General features: G+C 30.5%; 2 protein-coding genes across 3 annotated transcripts; one reads left to right on the top strand and one right to left on the bottom strand.

Moving 5' to 3' along the window:
- The first annotated feature begins 969 nt into the window (after nt 1-969).
- On the top strand, nt 970-11,557 carry LOC128896005 (serine-protein kinase ATM). Of its 2 annotated transcripts, XM_054159110.1 has the most exons (18): nt 970-1,272; nt 1,502-1,639; nt 1,711-2,131; nt 2,268-2,621; nt 2,709-3,105; nt 3,194-7,563; nt 7,666-7,989; nt 8,055-8,360; nt 8,453-8,667; nt 8,747-9,087; nt 9,174-9,640; nt 9,724-9,953; nt 10,030-10,146; nt 10,242-10,397; nt 10,467-10,612; nt 10,690-10,796; nt 10,882-11,160; nt 11,346-11,557. In XM_054159110.1, the coding sequence occupies exons 1-18, from the start codon at nt 1,201-1,203 to the stop codon at nt 11,522-11,524; spliced, it is 8,619 nt and encodes a 2,872-aa protein (XP_054015085.1). In that variant the 5' UTR covers nt 970-1,200; the 3' UTR covers nt 11,525-11,557. The 2 variants fall into 2 exon arrangements, with proteins under 2 accessions (XP_054015085.1, XP_054015086.1); XM_054159111.1 differs by lacking the exons at nt 970-1,272; nt 1,502-1,639; nt 1,711-2,131 and having other exon boundaries at nt 2,285-2,338; nt 2,481-2,621.
- Nucleotides 11,558-11,840: 283 nt separating this feature from the next.
- Nucleotides 11,841-18,480, bottom strand: LOC128896007 (DNA-directed RNA polymerase, mitochondrial). Its single transcript, XM_054159114.1, has 18 exons — nt 18,262-18,480; nt 17,655-17,765; nt 17,403-17,587; nt 17,182-17,309; nt 16,347-16,705; nt 15,923-16,269; nt 15,512-15,778; nt 15,005-15,352; nt 14,760-14,930; nt 14,485-14,610; nt 14,193-14,393; nt 13,798-14,073; nt 13,402-13,647; nt 13,175-13,334; nt 12,849-13,095; nt 12,423-12,594; nt 12,236-12,327; nt 11,841-12,033 (listed from the first exon to the last, which is right to left on the bottom strand). The coding sequence occupies exons 1-18, from the start codon at nt 18,398-18,400 to the stop codon at nt 11,916-11,918; spliced, it is 3,693 nt and encodes a 1,230-aa protein (XP_054015089.1). The 5' UTR covers nt 18,401-18,480; the 3' UTR covers nt 11,841-11,915.
- Nucleotides 18,481-18,826: the final 346 nt, after the last annotated feature.

Below are 18,826 nucleotides of genomic sequence, written 5' to 3'. Positions count from 1 at the left end.
GAAGTAGCGCATGCGCGTACATATATAGGGAGAGAAGTGGCTATTTTATATTGTTTTTGTAAAATATTGCATTATGTCTAAACGCGTTACTAAATAAAGTTTCAGAGCAAATTCTTTTATATTATATTACGCTTTTTAACCATTTTTCGAAAAATTGTTTAGAATAACATATTCAATAGTAAATATAGATGAATGTAGAAAAAATATTTAAAAAGCGAAGATAAACAATGTTTATTGCAAATTAGATAAACAATGTTTATTGCAGATAAACATTGCAACATTATGGTTTTCAAATTCCGAAAAATGGCGGCGACCAATCAGAATCGAGCAACGTTATTCCGCGACTCTGATTGGAAGGTCTGTAGCAGCCTCTAGTACCAGGGCCGACGTTAGGGGCAGGGGGGGCGGTCGGGCAACCGCCTGGGGCGCCAGATCTTTGGGAGCGTCGCACTCCGGTGTCCCTAGTATACGAATATAGTATAGCTGCTATACAGGGTGTTCCAAAAATGCTGTAACATCTTAAAAAGGGTGGTTCGGGAGGTGATTTGAAACAACTTTTTCCTTAGCGAAAATATTGTCCGAGGCTTCGTTGAGGAGATATTAACGGAAAACACTGACCAATCAAAGCGCGAGTATGCCGGTGGAGCGGCCGCCTAGCGCTACCATGGCTGCTCGAACGGTATACGCGCGCCCTGATTGGTCGGGGTTTTCTGTTAATATCTCCTCAACGAAGCCCGGACAACATTTTCGCTAAGGAAAAAGTTGTTTCAAATCACCTCCCGAACCACCCCTTTCAAGGTGTTACAACTTTTTTGGGACACCCTGTATATTGTAGTTTAACAATCTTTACAATCTAGCTACAGATTCATCGTTTGATATTATTACCTTGTCTAGGGGCGCCACGATAATCTTGCTCGGAGCACCAATATTGCTAAAATCGGCCCTGTCTAATACCCTCTAGACTCTAGACTCTAGTATCTACTGCGGTCAGCTTCACCTTCACGTGGCTTCGCATACGTATTACGCAGTTTGTATAGTTTTCGCGTTTTCGCGCGGGAATGTTGTGCTAGCTTTGCGCTTGCGCAGAAACCACCAAAACATCATGCCAGCGACTGTTGCCGACGTTGATAGTGAATCTCAGTGAATCTTTCAACGCATTTAAAAGATCACAAAAGATGTAACGGGATCTAACTGATAAAAATGTCTGTATATTCTGAAAGAATACAAGAATTATTAAAAAGTGCAACAACTACAAAAATTACAGAGAGGAGAGTATGTATCTTATTCTAATTAATTACTCGCAATGCATTCATACTATTTAATTCTAATTTACTTCTTGTGTCATTTAATTTTGCATCTTGACAGTTTACGATTTTTTTAAGAAACAATAAATATTAATGATTAATGTTTCCTTCGAAATATCATTTAATAATTTTTCGTGAAAAGCGTATTATTTGTATTTGTATTTGTATTTAACGTCGATTGCAATTTTTATTTTTAGAAATGCGTTGTAGAATTGTTGGAATTATATGAAAATGAAGAAGCGGTAAATGAGATACATAGAAGCACAGAACAAAATGTAAAAGGTGTTGTGAATTGGTCGTATATTGTACATACTGTACATAAACTATTGATAAATGTAAGTATATGTTTATTTAAAAAGTTTGTTAGACATAAATTTATTAAATAGTAAATTTATTTTTATTAAAGGAAACAAGTAGATTTGCTACTAAGGAAAAGAGTAACAAAGCAACACTTACAGAAAGACAAAATATATGTATGCTTGTACGAAAAACGATTCAACATGCAAATTGTTACAAAATACCACTTATAAAGTGCAAAGACATAATGCCTTTAATCTTGCAAGTTCTAGGGACAAAAACTTATGAATATTATCATGAAACTTATACGGGTATACTGGTTACATATATACTTCCATTTAAAATATATCAGGCAAAGATGTTACCTGAACAGTGGCAAGAATTATTGAAGATATGCATACACTTGTATGAAAATGTATCTTCACTTACAAATAAACGAACTATATTAGATGCTTTACAAATGATTGTATATTTTGGTTGCATTCACTCAAATCTACTTCTTCACCTAAAAAGGATATTATTGTTTTTAGGTGTGTATAAGTTATTAAAAACAAAAGTCAATTACCTAAATCCCTTTTAACGATAAGTTTTCAATACCTTTGTATAAAATGAAAAATTTTACATTTAGTTATGTCTTGAAACACTTTAAATTTTATTTTGTTTCAGAGAATGTTTTTCTTGATGTGAAAACAAATCAAGAAATCTTAGCAGAATCCGCTTATAAACTTACGAACACGGTATGTCAACAAATTGCAACTGAATATAGGATTATGCTTTGTCAATTTAGCGAAAATATTTTGCCAAACATAATTAGTTTAAAAAGTTCATCAGAGAAATACAAACTTTTATTACTTTTTATTAAAATTCATCATCCTAAAGGAAGATGTAAAGTCTGTGATGGAGCTTATGCTGATAATTGGGAGAAGTGGCACACGATACTCAAAAGTATATATTTAATGATCTTAAAAGATCTTAAAGTGGATGTACTTTCCGAAAGTTTTATTTATCTTGCAAGCGAAGGTAATTGTTATTCATCTTTAATAATAAAATAACTGAAATGTATATATTTTACTTACTAGAAATCGTAAAAACATAAAATTGTTTTAGTTTTTAAACAAATGTTAGAAAATCCCAACATTATCATTGAAAAAACATCGTACAACGAATGTGATTATACGCAATCGGCGAAACGAAGACGAATTGCTATAAAAATTGATGGATTAGTTAATTTGGTCATGGATAATAATGCGCAAGAAGCATGGCCAATGATACAAATATTAATAGTGTTACTCAAACAATATCCCGAATGTTTAAAATCAGAAGACCTTACAGCATTTTTGAAAATCCTAGTAGATTTTCTTACGCAGTCTTGTAAAGAAGAAGTTATTATGGATAATTTATACGAATTGGCTGCTGTTTTGCTAGTAAATGAAAAAATGTTTTCAGTAATCGATATGGAAAACTCAAATATTTATTGGGATAAAATATGGGATATATTGTTAAGGTAAAATTTATTCTGTAAAATAGTATGAAGTTGATTATGTAAATTACGAATTGCTCCTTCATTTTTTAACAGTAAATTATGATTTTAGGTCTCTAAATGTAAATCAAAACGAAACATCAACTCACAAACTTACCCAACTCTTTATAATAAATAATAAAATAACTAATCCAAATGCACTTTTAAAGCTGTATCTCACAAATGTTATTAAGTGGTCTATCATGAGTATTCGCACATTAGCAATACTTTGCGAATATTTATCATTGCCAACTGATATTACAATGGTTAATATAAATATGTGCTCGCCAACGATGAATTCAAATTCTGTCAGATTGTGCTTGCTAAAGTGGGCATTAGATATACCCTGGCATAAGATAGCAATACAAATAGTAATCGACGAGTTATGTTTACTGTTGATTAATATCGCAGTAAAGTCAAGGCATGAAAAACACATAAAATTTGACGAACAGAGTATCAATAATTCATGCGATTGTTTAAAGAAGGAAAAATATATCGAACCTTCTTATGAGGATATCGAGTATTGCTATTTATTACTAACGTATAACAGGGATTTATTAATTGAAAAAGAGAAAAAAACTGTTCAACAGAACACAAAAGTAAATGAGCATATATTGTACGTGCCAAGTATTGTTACGTCTTTAATGAACAGTTTATGTGACATAATTGATGAAAGTAATGGAGGCGATGATTTATATATAATGATTATAAAAGTTGCTGTTATAGCAAAAATAATATCAACAATGATGCAGTGGAATATAATACCTATGAATATTAACGAAGTGCATCTTGTAGATGCTATGAAACAGTATTTGGATCGTATTTATACTTTATTGGCGGATATAGATCCATTAAGAAGTAAATACATCTACCTTCGCAATGTAACAAAAGCACTTAACATACTCTATGAGACAACATATAATATTAATGTAACAAACATAATTGTCTCATCTGCAACTCCAGATATGTTAAAAAATATATTTAGCTTAATGAATATCGAAGATAATGAAATTGCCGATTACGAGGCAACTAAAGATTATTACAATGATTATGGCTTTTTTCAAGGTAGACGTAAATCTTTGGATACAGAAGTTCTGCATAGAAAACGATGTAACTTCTGTGACAAAGGTACGATTAGAATACAAGCGACAAGAGCTTTAGCATTGTTTTGTTGTATGAATCTAAGACAAGAAAAATGCGAGATTCAAATAAAACTTCTGAATAATTTACTTAAAATAGAGATGTACGATCTTTCGCGGACAGTTGATTTTAGAATGGCTGTCATAGTTTTAGAATCTTTATCGAAACATGACAAAGAAGAATTGTGGAAAAATCACAAAGAAATACCGCTGAAAAATTTAGTGACATTATATCACGAATGTTGTCTAGATGAAACTGCCATTCATTATATATTAAAAATTTTGCCATATTTTCTTAAGTATGCTACAGACTATAATTGTTACCTAGAAGAGTTAATGAATATTATTTCTCACTTGAATAATCTTCGATCCAAAAAAGATTGTGGTTTCCACGTTCATATAGCATTTACTAAATGTCTTTTAAAAATTATTCGTATCAATCCTTTTCTTTTTCATTATGCATTACACAGTACTTCAGATCAATTAATGCCAATATTTGACAGTGTCTTATCATCTCTTGCCAGTCCTTTGTTTATTATAAAATTACAAGCAATTAAATGCATACAAGAAGTATATTTTTTAACAAACATTGCTTTTAAATGGAAGGAAAAATTATTTATGCAAATCGAAGAATTGGTAAATAAGCTAATTATTAGCAATGAAAAAGTAGACAATAACAGAAATACTGATGAACGAGAGATCAAATTCGCAAGTTCTTTACTAGTACTTAGCGCTATAATATCTAGTAACGGAACATTTCAATGTTATGCTTTGTGGACGATGTTATGTTTCGTTATAGACCAAAAGATAGAAGTTCAAATAATACCAAGGGCATTAAAAATAATAACAAACCAAATATGTTACACAAGTCTCATAGAAGACAATCTAAGTTATCTAGCGACTCGTTGGTTTCATTCGAAATATTTATTACAGCCATTTCCTTGGAATTTGGTACAATGCGAATCTGAAGAAGAATTTTACAAAATGTACATTAATATGTTTGCATTTATTAAACTTAAAAATTTCGAACTTTCTAGCATTACGCCTCTCTGCAATTACGTGAACTTACCATTCGAACAAATTATTGAAAATATTTTTCCACAAATGTTGCTATGGTTATTATATAGTATTAACGAAAACAATGAAAGTAGTGCAAAAAAATTAGCAAGTAAAATGTTTCATAAATTAATATCAAATCAAGATGAATTCGTTCGAATAAAAAAATTTTCTAATTTGTTTAATGATAAATTTGAAGAGACACTAACATGTCTTATTGAAAGATTACATGACGAAGATTATCTCGAACAAATGTTAGAAGTTCGAACTTCATTTCCAATATCAGATCCTCCTCATTTTAAAAGAGAAGTAATTGAAACTTGCTTAGAGTATATGAGACAACATTTTTTTGCAGAAGAAAGGTCTGTACAATATGTTCTAGCATGCAATTGTCCAGATATACTGCAAAAAATATTATTACATTTAGTTAGCAACATTTACAAAAAGAGATTTGTGGAACATAAAGTAAAAGCCTTTCATCAGTACATGTTCTTTTGTACATTAATTGTTGAAGAGTTGAACGAGAACTATTTTAATAAATTGTCTATGTATCTAATAAAAGATATTAGCTACAGTTTACTTCATATAATTAAAGTACATGATGATGTTCTTCTTCATATAGCATGTAAATATTTCTATAAATTTTTAAAGCAAGTATTACCTTTAAGAAGCAAAGAGATTAAAGAAATTTTGAGTTTCGTAGTCATAACATTAATTTCTATTGCACAAACAGAAAAAATGCCAATAACTTTAGACATACTTAGTTTTTTATTAATCGATCAAAAAGAGATATTATGCGGTGCAATAGAAAAGTTAAATTCATTTCCAAATGTTCCTATTTTTCGAGAAATCCGTAATGTCCATAATTCTTTAAAGTATAAAAGGGAAAAGACTTATAGTCTAGAAGAAGAAGTGCAACATTTCTTAAAATCTTTGGTTGATAAAAACATAAATTATAGCATAGAAGATATTTCACATTTACGGCTACAGTTATCAACGAGAAAAGAAGAATTGCAGAAATTATACAATAAACTTGAAACGATGCGTGGTTTTGCTGAAGATTGTGCATCGAGCATGTTGCATCAGTTGATATATAAACTCATAAAATTAACAGCATCTTCCGACGTTGATGTCTCGCTTGAGGCATCAAAGTGTCTAGGTGAATTAGGTCCAAACGATTTAACATCAATGATATTATATTTAGAAAAAAGTCACGTTAAAGAAACTTCTGATTTAATAGAAATATTATCTTACAAAATAGTAAGCAAATTGTTACAATTTATATTTCAAAGTGATATAGAACTTCGAAAAGTTAGTGCCAACGCGCTTTATGTTATATTGTCATCTCCTTGGGGGCAAAAGGTGTTAAGTAAACAATACATGGAACATCTAAAAACTATTTTAGGTGAAACACAAGTAACGATATCTTTACACTATATTCAGCCATTTAAAGTTGGAAAAAGTTCAAAAGTAAGGAAAGTTGGCATAAATAACGAAAAAATTAATAATATTCTAAATCCACATAATACTATTTGGTCAGTTGAATCCGATGGTTCGTATAGCAATTGGATTGTACAGATAACATGTAAAATTGCAGAATGTCTTACAGGATTTTATTCTGAAAATTTATTCCCGATTTGTGCGCTAAGTACTAATTTTTGTGAGATAATTTTACCAAGAATTATTTTTCTAATAATTGATATAGATAAAAAACACATGTCCAGCGTATGTTCTTGTATTAATGCGTTTTTTAATTATCATTTTAACTATATGATGGAACCAAATACTTCTTCATCTGTAATGCGTAAAAATTGTGATCATCAAATTATGCACTGTATGTTAAATATTGTAAACTACATTAGGATACAAGTTACCGACAATGTTCATTTAAAGTTAAATTATATGTACATCGCTAAAGCTGCGCAATATTGTTCAGCATTTTTTACTGCGATACTATACGCGGAAATGTTTTGTGAAAATATTTTAAACGATTACAATAATTTTACCAATGTTTCAAAAATTGATCGCATCTATGAATTGTCACCTGAAGAAGGAAAGGTGATTCAAAATATTCTTCGGGACACTTACTCGAAAATAGGTGATTTTGACGCTATTCATGGTACCGGTTCCTCTCATTTACAAGATCATTCCACTCGTATACAGCATTATGTTCAAACTCATGATTGGAAGAAAGTAATGCTCGCCCAAGATGTTGAACTATGTTTTGGAAACATGACAGTAATCAAAGGTACGTAAGTATATTTTATATAATTAGTATACTTAATAATTTAGTACCTAATATAATCGTGATATCTTTTTTAATATGTATCTAATTGTACATGCATTACAGAAATGGCTAATGGATTACACCAGTCTGGTCTACAATACTTACTCGGTAATTTCATATCTACCATATCCAAAAGTGCTGAAAACATTGATGAAGATATTCAGTACGAATGTGCTTGGCGACTTAGCAATTGGAATCTTTGCGAAATGAATCAGTTATATACACAAAACGATTATAAATTAAAATCGAACATAACTGAGTGCGATTATCATTTTTATCATTACCAGGCGCTAAAATATTTCCACGAAGGCAATGATATAGGTGTACAAAGTGCAATTGAAAACGCTCGCATGAGTATCATCAAAGCACTCAGAAATATTAGTTTAGGTAAGGATCAGTAAATTTCTTAATATAAAATAAACATTGTTTATCTAACAGTATATTATTTCCAGAAAGCAGTAAAACTATATATGAAAGGCTGATGCAGTTACAGTTAATTCGCGAGATAGAAGAATTAAGCTTTGCTAAGCCAGATGAATATGAAGCGGTGTTGGAAAAATGGCAACAGCAAGATATAACAAATTTTAACGAATTTCAATACCTCGAACCAATTTTAACTCAGCGGACTATTATGTTTCAAATAAACGATACTTTGACTGATAATGTTAAGCTAAAGCATGCACTGTTTAATACATATTTAGAAATTTCAAAAGTGGCAGCGGATAAAGAAAATTTGCATATCGCTACTCGTTCTCTAGGTATATAAAATATAAACATATAAATTGCACGATACTTTGATTATATTTGTACATATGCATTTTATCGATATGTCATTCTGTTTCCATAAAAGCTGTCTTAGCGAAACAAAAGGACTTGCCTTCCAAAATTCAAGATCAATTACTTTATCAGGAATCTCTATTGGCGCGACTTAGAAAAGATTTGGAAATCGGACGGTTTCTGTTGCGCAATTTAATGCATAAAGAAACATTGGATAAGAATTTACGAGCACAAGTATTAAGAGTTTATGGAGATTGGATGGCTGAAACAAAATCGGAAAATCCTGAGGTATACATCGAATATGTATTTATAAAAGTCTTATATTCATTTACATATGAGTTTTAATAGTTTTCTATTTATTCCTCAGGCTGTGATAAAAAAGTATTATTTAACATCTATAGATGCAAGCATTTCTATTAACGAACAAACTACAAATAGTCTTAAGAATTTACATGACACACAAGTAGCTCTGGCTCGCTTTGCTGATACTCAATTTGAACAAATATGTTCGTATATGAAATCTCCTCAATTTGAAAGTCTGAGAGAGTGTATTACGTACTCAGGAAGAGGAATTAGCATGGATTCAGTTCCTAAAGACGAGGATGTTCGAAAAGCTTTGATTTTGAATCAGAGACAAAATATAAATGATGTCGCTGAGCTAGAACGCATACAAAAAGAAAAAGATAAATATTTAATCTTAGCGCTACGGTAAGTTTTGCAAATTTAAATAAAATCATTAAAAAATTTCCTGTAGAGGATGATGTATTTATAACATGGAATGTTTCTTTGCATAGATATTATTTAGCAGTACTACAACAAAGTGAAGACTATAATCTCTTGGTATTTAGAGTAGTAGCACTTTGGTTAGATAATGTACAAACAAAAGAAGTTAACGATTTATTGCACGTAAATCTCGTTAAAATACCATCTTTTAAATTCATTCCGCTTGCTCCACAATTAGCAGCGCATATGAATGACGTTTTTGATGACTTCTCTAAGGGAATATATAAAATTATGGAACGTTGTGCCTTGGAACATCCGCATCATACATTACCGGTACTGTTGGCATTGAAAAACTTACATGGCGATTATGAGTACAGTACAACTAAGAAAAAGAAGACTGCGGAGCCCAGAGTTCTCGGAGCTAAAAAATTATTACACGAATTAATGCAGTCAAATATCGAATTGATTTTGCGCGAAATGGACAAGTTATCACACTCCTTAGTTATGTTAGCTAATCATACAACTTCTTCGAACAAATGCAAGTATATTATAATTTAAAAACGTATTAGTATAATGTTTAATAGTTCTGAGTAAGTTTTTTAGAAAATTTTTTATTTACAGCCGGCTCTAAAATCAACATACCTAAAAATCAAGAAATTTTAAAAGTTAAAAATTTCGTAAACGTACTTGTACCAACGATAACAATTAATTTAAAACCATCCAGAAATTACAATGATATCATTGGTATTTCTAAATATGTGGAAACATACGAAACTGTCGGAGGTGTAAATACACCGAAAAAACTAATTTGCATTGGTACAGATGGAATTGCAAGATATCAGTTAGTAAAGGTATACTATTTATAATATATGTGTCGTTACTCAAGTAACTCGTCTAATTATTGAAATACATTTAAATCTTCCGCAGGGAAAAGATGACTTGCGACAAGATGCTGTAATGCAACAAGTTTTTAATGTAATGAACATACTCTTGAAAGCTTATAAGGAAACTAAACGAAGAAAATTGATGATTAGAACTTACAAGGTACTTCTGCTGAATGCTATTTATCGTTTGAGTTTATTCCGTTATTTTATTTATTATGTGTTTAAAGTCTATACTATTGGTACTCATTTTCTTAGGTTGTCCCATTGACACAAAGATCGGGAATATTAGAATGGTGCGAGAACACGATACCCATCGCACTCCTATTGACAGGTTCGAAAAATATTCCTGGACTTCATGAAAAGTATTATCCGGAAGATTATTCGGCGACCGATTGCAGGCAGAAGCTGGCAGTAAGATTATATTTAAATATAATATAAAATTTTTAAATATAATTTCTTTATTTATACCTTTATTTCTAGAATGTGTCAAAATCATCAACTGACGTAAAATTGGAAGTATTTATGAATTGCTGTGCTCACATGCATCCAGTCATGCATTATTTCTTTACTGAAAAATATCCATCTCCTGAAACATGGTTCGAAAGAAGATTGGCATATACGCGCAGGTTAGTTACTATATAGAAATTATTATATTTGCTGCATTATATTAAATTTGTTCTATATGATTGTATTCTATTTATAGCATAGCAACAACTTCTATGGCGGGATACATCTTGGGTTTGGGAGATAGACACTTAAGTAATATTTTAATGGATCAAACAACTGCTGAAGTAATTCACATTGATTTTGGTAAGAATATTTGTATTGCTCTCTAATAATAATATACACAGAAAACATTTAGAAAATGCATTCTAATATTGTTAAATATAATTAGGTATAGCATTTGAACAGGGAAAAGTGCTACCAGTTCCTGAAACTATTCCATTTAGACTTACGCAGAATATTGAAGTAGCAATGGGTGTGTCTGGCATAGAGGGCACAATGAGACATTGTTGCGAGAAAACGTTAACCGTATTACGCGATCAAAGACAAGTAATTATAACTCTGCTGCAAGTTCTTTTATACGACCCATTATTTACATGGACTGTCACGCCAGCTAAAGCGTACAATATGCAAAGTGGGCATTCCTCGAGATCGGTCGAAATTAATCAGTGTAAATATTACCCTTTTTATCTTCATATTGTCTTTAATATTAACACAGTAGAGATAATGCAAATGTTTCCTTCGTTATAATTTACCGTGTACGTAAATTCAGCAAGGAAAATTTTATTTAACACACATAAATATACAAATAATCGAAATATCACTTCAAAAATATACAAAAAATATTATGACTAGGTTCAACGATAACTAATAAAACAGCAGAAAGAGCTCTTCTGAGAATCGAACAGAAACTACAAGGCACCGAGGAAGGTTTAGCATCCAGTGTATCTGGTCAAGTTGAACGACTTATACAGCAAGCACGTGATCCTGTGAATCTCTGTCGTCTGTATTATGGATGGCAACCGTATTTATAATATTTTAATGATCATACAAATTATGAAGTATTATGAAGGAGGGTAGTTAAAAATAGGGATTATATTTTACTATATGATAACTTGTTTTATACAAATATTTATGAATGATCAAAAATGTAAACAAAACCAGTAAACACACGTATTTATAAAGTACATTTTATAAGAACTGTGCATAAATAGTAAACGCATATGGTTAAAGAAGTATTTTTGTGATACCAAAATACAGTAATATAAATATAAACTAAGAATTATACCAAGGATCTACAGCAGGGTTGAGTAGGAATTATCCAAAAGAACTAAGGCGACAGCCCTGATCTAGTGATTTCTAGATAATGTTTAAGTTTGATTTATTATTCTCATTAATGTACATAGAAAGTGCTAGTAATGGTTTTTAACTAAAGAAGTAAGTAGATGACAAGACATGTTTTATATCAAAAGTGCCCTTTTTTGGTATTTTAGTTAAATATTCACGTATCTCTTCTATACTTTTGTATCTATTCTGTAGTGTCCTGCAATCATTTTAAATATAGGTTAGTATGTAAATTTTATTATGCTAAATTTCTTAAGTGTTTTCAGATAAAATTTGTAATAAAAGATATGACACTCTAAACTGTTTTAAGACAACATTAGCATAACATTATTTTAGTAAAAATAACATTTGTACTAAATCCTGAACGAAATACTACTCTTACGAATACGAAGATTACTTACATATAAATCGGTTCATAACGTTGTACAAAAGACGCCGCTAAATTCTCGAGAATGGGTTCAGTATGAAGAGCGACAAATTGTTCTCTACATATCTATAAAAAATATTGATTATGCATTACGAAACGTATAAAAAAAAATGTTAGTAATACCTGAAAGTCTAAAATCACTTATTTTAGATTATACTCACTTTATTCATACCATCCACGGTACAAGCGTGAGTCCAGAAACAATCATGCACCGAGACAAAATCAATGTTTGCTTGTCTACAATGTAGACTAGTAAGCATCATATGAGTTGAATCCAGAGAGTGTATAAAATTTGGCGCAAACGCATTCTTTTGTTTCAAAGTATCTGGTATACTACAAATATAAATTACGTGACTTTTACTTTAATAGAATCAATTTTGTATAGATAGTCGCATAAAGTGTTACTAGTTCTTCATACTAATCAAGGAAAGTAATAAATTCTTTTTGATATTTCAGAATTTGGTAGAGTTACTTGGTGATTTGTTACTTTATCTAGAGACACGGTAGTGTCGCGACGACAAGTACATGTAATACTTTATCTAATCCATCCTGTATATGTGTTTATAATATTATCAATTTTTACTAACTCTTTGCCTTTGAGAGGTTTTTTTATATATTTCTGCTGCTTAATGTAAGGCTGTACAATGGGCAAGCCCAGAGGTGTAGTCCATTCTACATTTTCACGGCAAACAGATGAAATAACTCGAGCACACATTGTGAACCAATCCTGAATCTCTCTTGCGCTTTCGAACATTGTTCTCAAAGTAGTAAATGTTTGTTCGGTCAAATATATACTAGCAGGCATGATAAATTCTTCCGGAAAGTCTTCTAAGTCTATGTGAATTAAGAATAATGAACTATAGTCGAGAAACATGTAAACTTATCATTTTTAGTAAGGAAATTAATTATTCACCCCTCAATTGTTTTGCTATTTGACTTTTTGCACCATATTTTGTTACACCGTATACCGTCGTCATCACTGTTTGTTTTATAACTTTTCTCTTCACAAAATTTTTTAACACTTTCGCAATTGCACTGCCATTCTCAGCGTCTTCCTGTCGTCGTTTCTCGACCTAATAAGCAGCGAAATACTTTTCCCAAAAATATTTATATTATATATTTATAATGTGCAAATCTTACCATAGAAACAACTGTGGAATACACATCTTTTGGTGTGTGAAACGGATATAAATTGACACTCTCGGCACCTATCTGATCTCTGCCAAGTGCTGCGTAATGTTGAAGACCGTTGCAACTTCCATCCTGATGCACAGGAAACCGACTTTCGTATTTCTCTATGTCTGGCGTTTTCAATGCATTCGCTATCTCCATACATCCTGCTAAAGTTTGCCATGGTTCTTCTGACTTCGCCCACCACATTTTACCCTTTAACATATAAATACCGACACCGATACATATTCAAAGTTACTTAAAGTCTTCTAAGCGATAGAAATGTGTAAACCTGTAGCCGTGTACCTAATCCGAAACATTAAACAAACTCGTAATAGTTTTATTTCCAATAAAATTATAACTTACCGTTAAAGGTTTAGCAGCGCTATCTAATATGTTTTCTATATTTTCGTCCGCGTATGCGAGACGTTCTTTAATAGAAGCTGATTTTTTTAAGCTTGTTAAATTGATAACGTGAACTTTTAACCAATCCAATCCATTTGGACCTAAAGGTTTAGCCTTCGCGAATAAGAGCAAAGAACGACCCAGATCAGATGACAGATGATTTAGGTGAGGAGGAATAGGATAAACTCGTCCTCTGAAGTCCAAATTATGCGGCAACCAAAATATTTTATCTCTAAACTTTGAAGGTAATAAAAAATTAAGTGTATACAATTTTAAATAGCGCCGAATTAAATGTTATTTACTAATTTTCTATGAAAGATTAAAAATTTTGTTTAAAAAAATAATGAAGTACTTACGTGATTAGCAATCGATAATCTATAAAGTGAATCACACCACAACGAGTACATTTCATACTTTCTTTGCTTATATTTTGCCATTGATATTGCTGCACTGCGTTTTTCTTCAGACGTAGCAGTTTTATTTATGGAAGCTGGAGGACACAATACAGAAATTGATTGAGGAACGTTCAACTCTACGGAACCACCACGTTGAAATATCTAAATGACAGGAAATCGTGTGTTATTCGTAAATATTATAATTTATCGATGTTATAAGGAATAATTAGAAAGATATTGAAATTATAAATACTTCGATCACGATATCAAGTATAGCGCAATTAATTATCCATGGACTACCACTGAGTTGATTTAAAGAATCTAATACAGGATGCAACTGTTCCAGCGGAGTATTTACAAGTCTTTTCCATGGATTATCCTGAAAAACGACTTCAATTTATGTAAACGTAACACATATATCATATATATTATATTATGTTAGATATATGTAGCATACATTTGGGTCCTCTAATATTATAATCTTAAATACGATTTTCTACTTTATTTATGGGGAACTTATCTACTTACCGAGAAACCTGCAGCTCTTACAATTTCAATTCTAGTTAAAGGGTATCCTCCTGTGTAAATGGAAGTCCATGGACGCGACGGACAATAAGAAGGTAAAAGAATCGAACTAAATGTTAGCATATCTACCTGTGAGTCCCTATACAACTTCGATACTAAAGGATGAGACTTAATCTATAATTACAATACATAATATTAATGTATAATTAAAACAATATTTTTATAATAAAATTTTTCGATGTACAAACCTGTTCTGCTAAATAATTCCCCCTATTTCTGAATAATGTATAGAATGCAGGAATAGAACATTTAACTTCTGGTCCTCTGAACATGTCAGGTTGAATTATTATATCGTTTAAGATAATATTATACAAAAATTTGCCAATAGCTGCGATTACATCTGAAGGCCAATTGATGCATATAGTATCTAAAGATGTACCAAATTCCTTTTGCTCGCATTCAAAGTGTTGCCATATAGTACGATTATTCATATTTTTTAATTGTGGGACGCTTGTAGGATCTAGATACCATTCCAGATACTTTTGATAAACGCTAACGATTTTATCTATTACTCCAGTCTGTTTTTTCATTTTAATCTGCAAGTTATGATTGTGAAGAATAAAAAGTGTTAAACAATATTTACATATTAATATCAAATAATTAGTAATACAAATACATTTCCGTTTACTTTATAAATAACGATAAATTAAAAATATTGTTATTTTATTAGCAAAATCATATAAATATTTATATACCTCGTATTTCCTAAATATAAATTTTCCTAAGTCAACATGTAACAGCTTAAGAGATGTGCTATAAGTTTCTGAACCATGAGCAATATGCTTAATTTCTCGTAATATAGCGTTTACGTAGTCTTCTTCATTCAATACTTCGAAAAACGGCCATAACACCGTCAAAGATTTAGATCGACATTCTTTCTCTTTTAAACTCTTTAAATTCCTTTTAAAGGCTGCTGATGCTATTTCTCTCCAGTAGTTTTCTATTTCAATCAACCTTTCTTTCTAATTTTAACAAAAAAGGTCAGTTACTATTGTATCAAACTTATAGGTGCAACTAGTAAAAGTAAGATACTTTCGAAACTATTGTTTAAAGAACAATCGAATTTAAATATAATATTAATTTAAACGAGGATAATAATAACATACATGTTTAGAAACACCTGTCTCTAGGCTGGGTTTTTCTATGCTTTTTATTTGCACCTCGAGAGCTGATTCGTTTTCTAGCTGCTTGTTTAAATAATCTTTTAATTCATCGATTGTTACTAGACCTTTAACTGGACTTTCATAGTCATTCCTCTTAAAAACATTGCTTAAAAGATTGTACATATATTCCGTATTTAACGTAGTATATGATGGATTAAATTTTGGATTTAGATGTCTAATCGCATTGAGTACAGTGTTTTGTTGACCGCATTTGAAGTGCGATTTAGTAAAGATGTCATTAAAAGATATATTATTATCGTTCATGTCGCATTGAACTCTTATCATCAGTGCTGCATAGAAAAAGAAAACCTTTTACAATGTATTGTCAATTCTTGAATATACTATTGCTCTAACAAAATGTAATTACCTTTCTGCTTTAGATCAATATTGTTTCTTCCAAGAGCATCAAACAAATATACATACGTTTGCGGTGTTGGTTTTAAGGAATCTTTTTTTATCATATGATACAATTCTATTACTTTCTCAAGATCTCCCTCAGAAGCATAAGCTTCTAAAAGGATATTATAAAGTTCGATCTGTTGATCACATTTAAATTTGTGTTGCTTATATTTTCTGTATTTCATTAATGTTTTGGTTGCTCTACTTAACATTCCGCAACTTAAATAAACTTGCATGTGCGCTAACAAACTTTCAATATATAGTTCCACAGTTCTTTCGTTAATAACTGTTGCAGAATTCTTTTGTATGTCCTGAGAATCTTTCTTCCTACATGATAATTTATTTGTATAATATTCTTTCTTTGCAACATCATTACTATCAATTGCAGTAATAATCTAATAAGTCTAATAATCGGTATGGAATGATTATATACCTCATTGAACTATCAAACAAATATTTTTACAAAAGTTATTTAGTACAATTAGTATTTACTAAGTCGTTTCCTTTTCTTAATAAGTACACTTCGCATTTAGTAGTCATCTTCTAGTGTAATAGAACTCACAGAGGCTATAGCTACATTTGATTGTAAATGTAGCTACAGTATGGGTCTAGCAATCCCAAGGTACCCAAACTATAATAAAGTCAATGGGCCCCCAACGGACTACTGGTATAGTAACGTAGAGCGAGAATTAAATGAATGTAAAGAACGAAACTGACCATAGGCAGTGATAAACAATGTCGCATTCGTATGAAAATGTTACAATATATATGTATATATATTATTGCATTTTTATTATACTTACATCTTGGATGTGTTCATAGTTTTATTTCCTTTCTTATTTAAAGGTCCTTTCTTAAATTTGTCAGATTCTTCTATATCATCATAGAGGTCTTCACAATTTATTATGTTGTTAGACAGTGTCGTGTCTTCCTGTTATTTTTTTTGTAAATGATCATGATAATAAAAATTGATAAATATATTATATAAATAATCAGCAAAGTAAACAAATTTCTATATATTTACAATATTGTAGTCAATATTATTGTTGTAAAACGCATAGTCGTCCTTATTTATATGTTTTGGATATGTATCATTGATTTCGTGCAATTCATCCATTTCATTATCAGGTTGATCCACAAGCTTAAATATATTAGAGACTCTTAGATCTTTTCCTGTAGTTCTTTTATTCTGTGTTACTTTATCTGATACTACAATGAAAATAATTGAAATTGAAAAGCTATTCAAGTTTCAATAAATTATTAATAAAACATTTACCTTCCAATAATTCAGAATATTTTTTTGACCTTTGCTTAACTTTTTTCTTTATTGTAGAATCACTTGATAGCTTTACCGTTGTAGCATTATTACGAATTTGATGGTGCATTACTATAAATTAAATAAATTCACATTACAAACAATTAAAACACTTATAAATATGTACAAAATTATGTATAATTCATAGATTATATTACACTTTATTATACTTTGTATATATTTTATTTTGTTTTATTATACTTTGATACGTAGATGTATTACATTTCTTTTTATAAAGTGCATCTATATTTCGTAATTTATACCTAATTACAATTACATTAACTATTATTGTGTACTGAATAAGAACATTTCACTCTACCCATTTTCATACCATAAATATCTTTAATGAAATTTATATAAATATAATTGAAACAAAGAAAATTATAATGTTTAAACGAACGATACACGTGAAAATTATATGTAATAAATCAAATGGTACATTCTCGATAAGTATTCTGATTTCAAAAATTTGTAAACAAGCGGTTGAAGCTGCACAAACGAGTAACAGTCTACTTCTAACGAGCAATTAGAACTATGAAATATCATGAAGATACATTAGCGAACATACTTTTTGATACTTTCCCATGATAGAAATTACAGTAAGAGCACAACCTTATTGAACTCTGCATAATTATTTGTTTTGGCATTAATAAAACACCATGCGAGGAGATCCGTTTTCTAACTGATGTTAAACAAAGTTTGTACATCTTTGTATAATTAATCAGAAGATGTCCGTAAATTAATCATTTCGTAAATAAATAGTTTATTCAAAGAAATAACCATCTAAGCAAAATAACCCATAAACGAACCACAGTAGCATTCTGTGACTACATGGGACTACATGAGGAACTAAAGCTACATAACCAATATAAGTTAACCATGAACTTAGGATTAAAGAGAGTAGCATATCGTCTTTAAAGGAAGAGTGACGATGTAAACGGAACTTAAATTCAATTTGTTGCATTTTTCATGCATACTTTGCATCGCCTTAAATCGTTCTAAATGACTATAATTCTTTCTTTAAATTTATTTTTATTTATTAGAAGTTCTCTGGCATATTTTCATTTAATAGAAATTATGAAACTTTGAAGATATGATGTAAATATACAGTTTATTTCATAGACGATAAATAC

This window comes from Hylaeus anthracinus, unplaced genomic scaffold, assembly GCF_026225885.1.
Source record: "Hylaeus anthracinus isolate JK02 unplaced genomic scaffold, UHH_iyHylAnth1.0_haploid 5, whole genome shotgun sequence".
Lineage (NCBI taxonomy): Eukaryota > Metazoa > Arthropoda > Insecta > Hymenoptera > Colletidae > Hylaeus > Hylaeus anthracinus.
Note: the sequence above shows the minus strand (reverse complement) of the source record. Positions and strands in the feature narration are given on the sequence as shown.

Bases quoted from the DNA above. Each gene is read 5' to 3' on its own strand.
- LOC128896005 (XM_054159110.1), top strand. From the start codon at position 1,201: ATGTCTGTATATTCTGAAAGAATACAAGAATTATTAAAAAGTGCAACA. The intron at 1,273-1,501 runs GTATGTATCTTA...TTTTATTTTTAG, and splicing joins CAAAAATTACAGAGAGGAGA to AAATGCGTTGTAGAATTGTT. The intron at 10,797-10,881 runs GTAAGAATATTT...AAATATAATTAG, and splicing joins AGTAATTCACATTGATTTTG to GTATAGCATTTGAACAGGGA.
- LOC128896007 (XM_054159114.1), bottom strand. From the start codon at position 18,400: ATGTACAAACTTTGTTTAACATCAGTTAGAAAACGGATCTCCTCGCAT. The intron at 16,270-16,346 runs GTAATTACATTT...TTTTCTATGCAG, and splicing joins TATTGATCTAAAGCAGAAAG to CACTGATGATAAGAGTTCAA. The intron at 14,074-14,192 runs GTAAGTACTTCA...TTACCTTCAAAG, and splicing joins GATTATCGATTGCTAATCAC to TTTAGAGATAAAATATTTTG.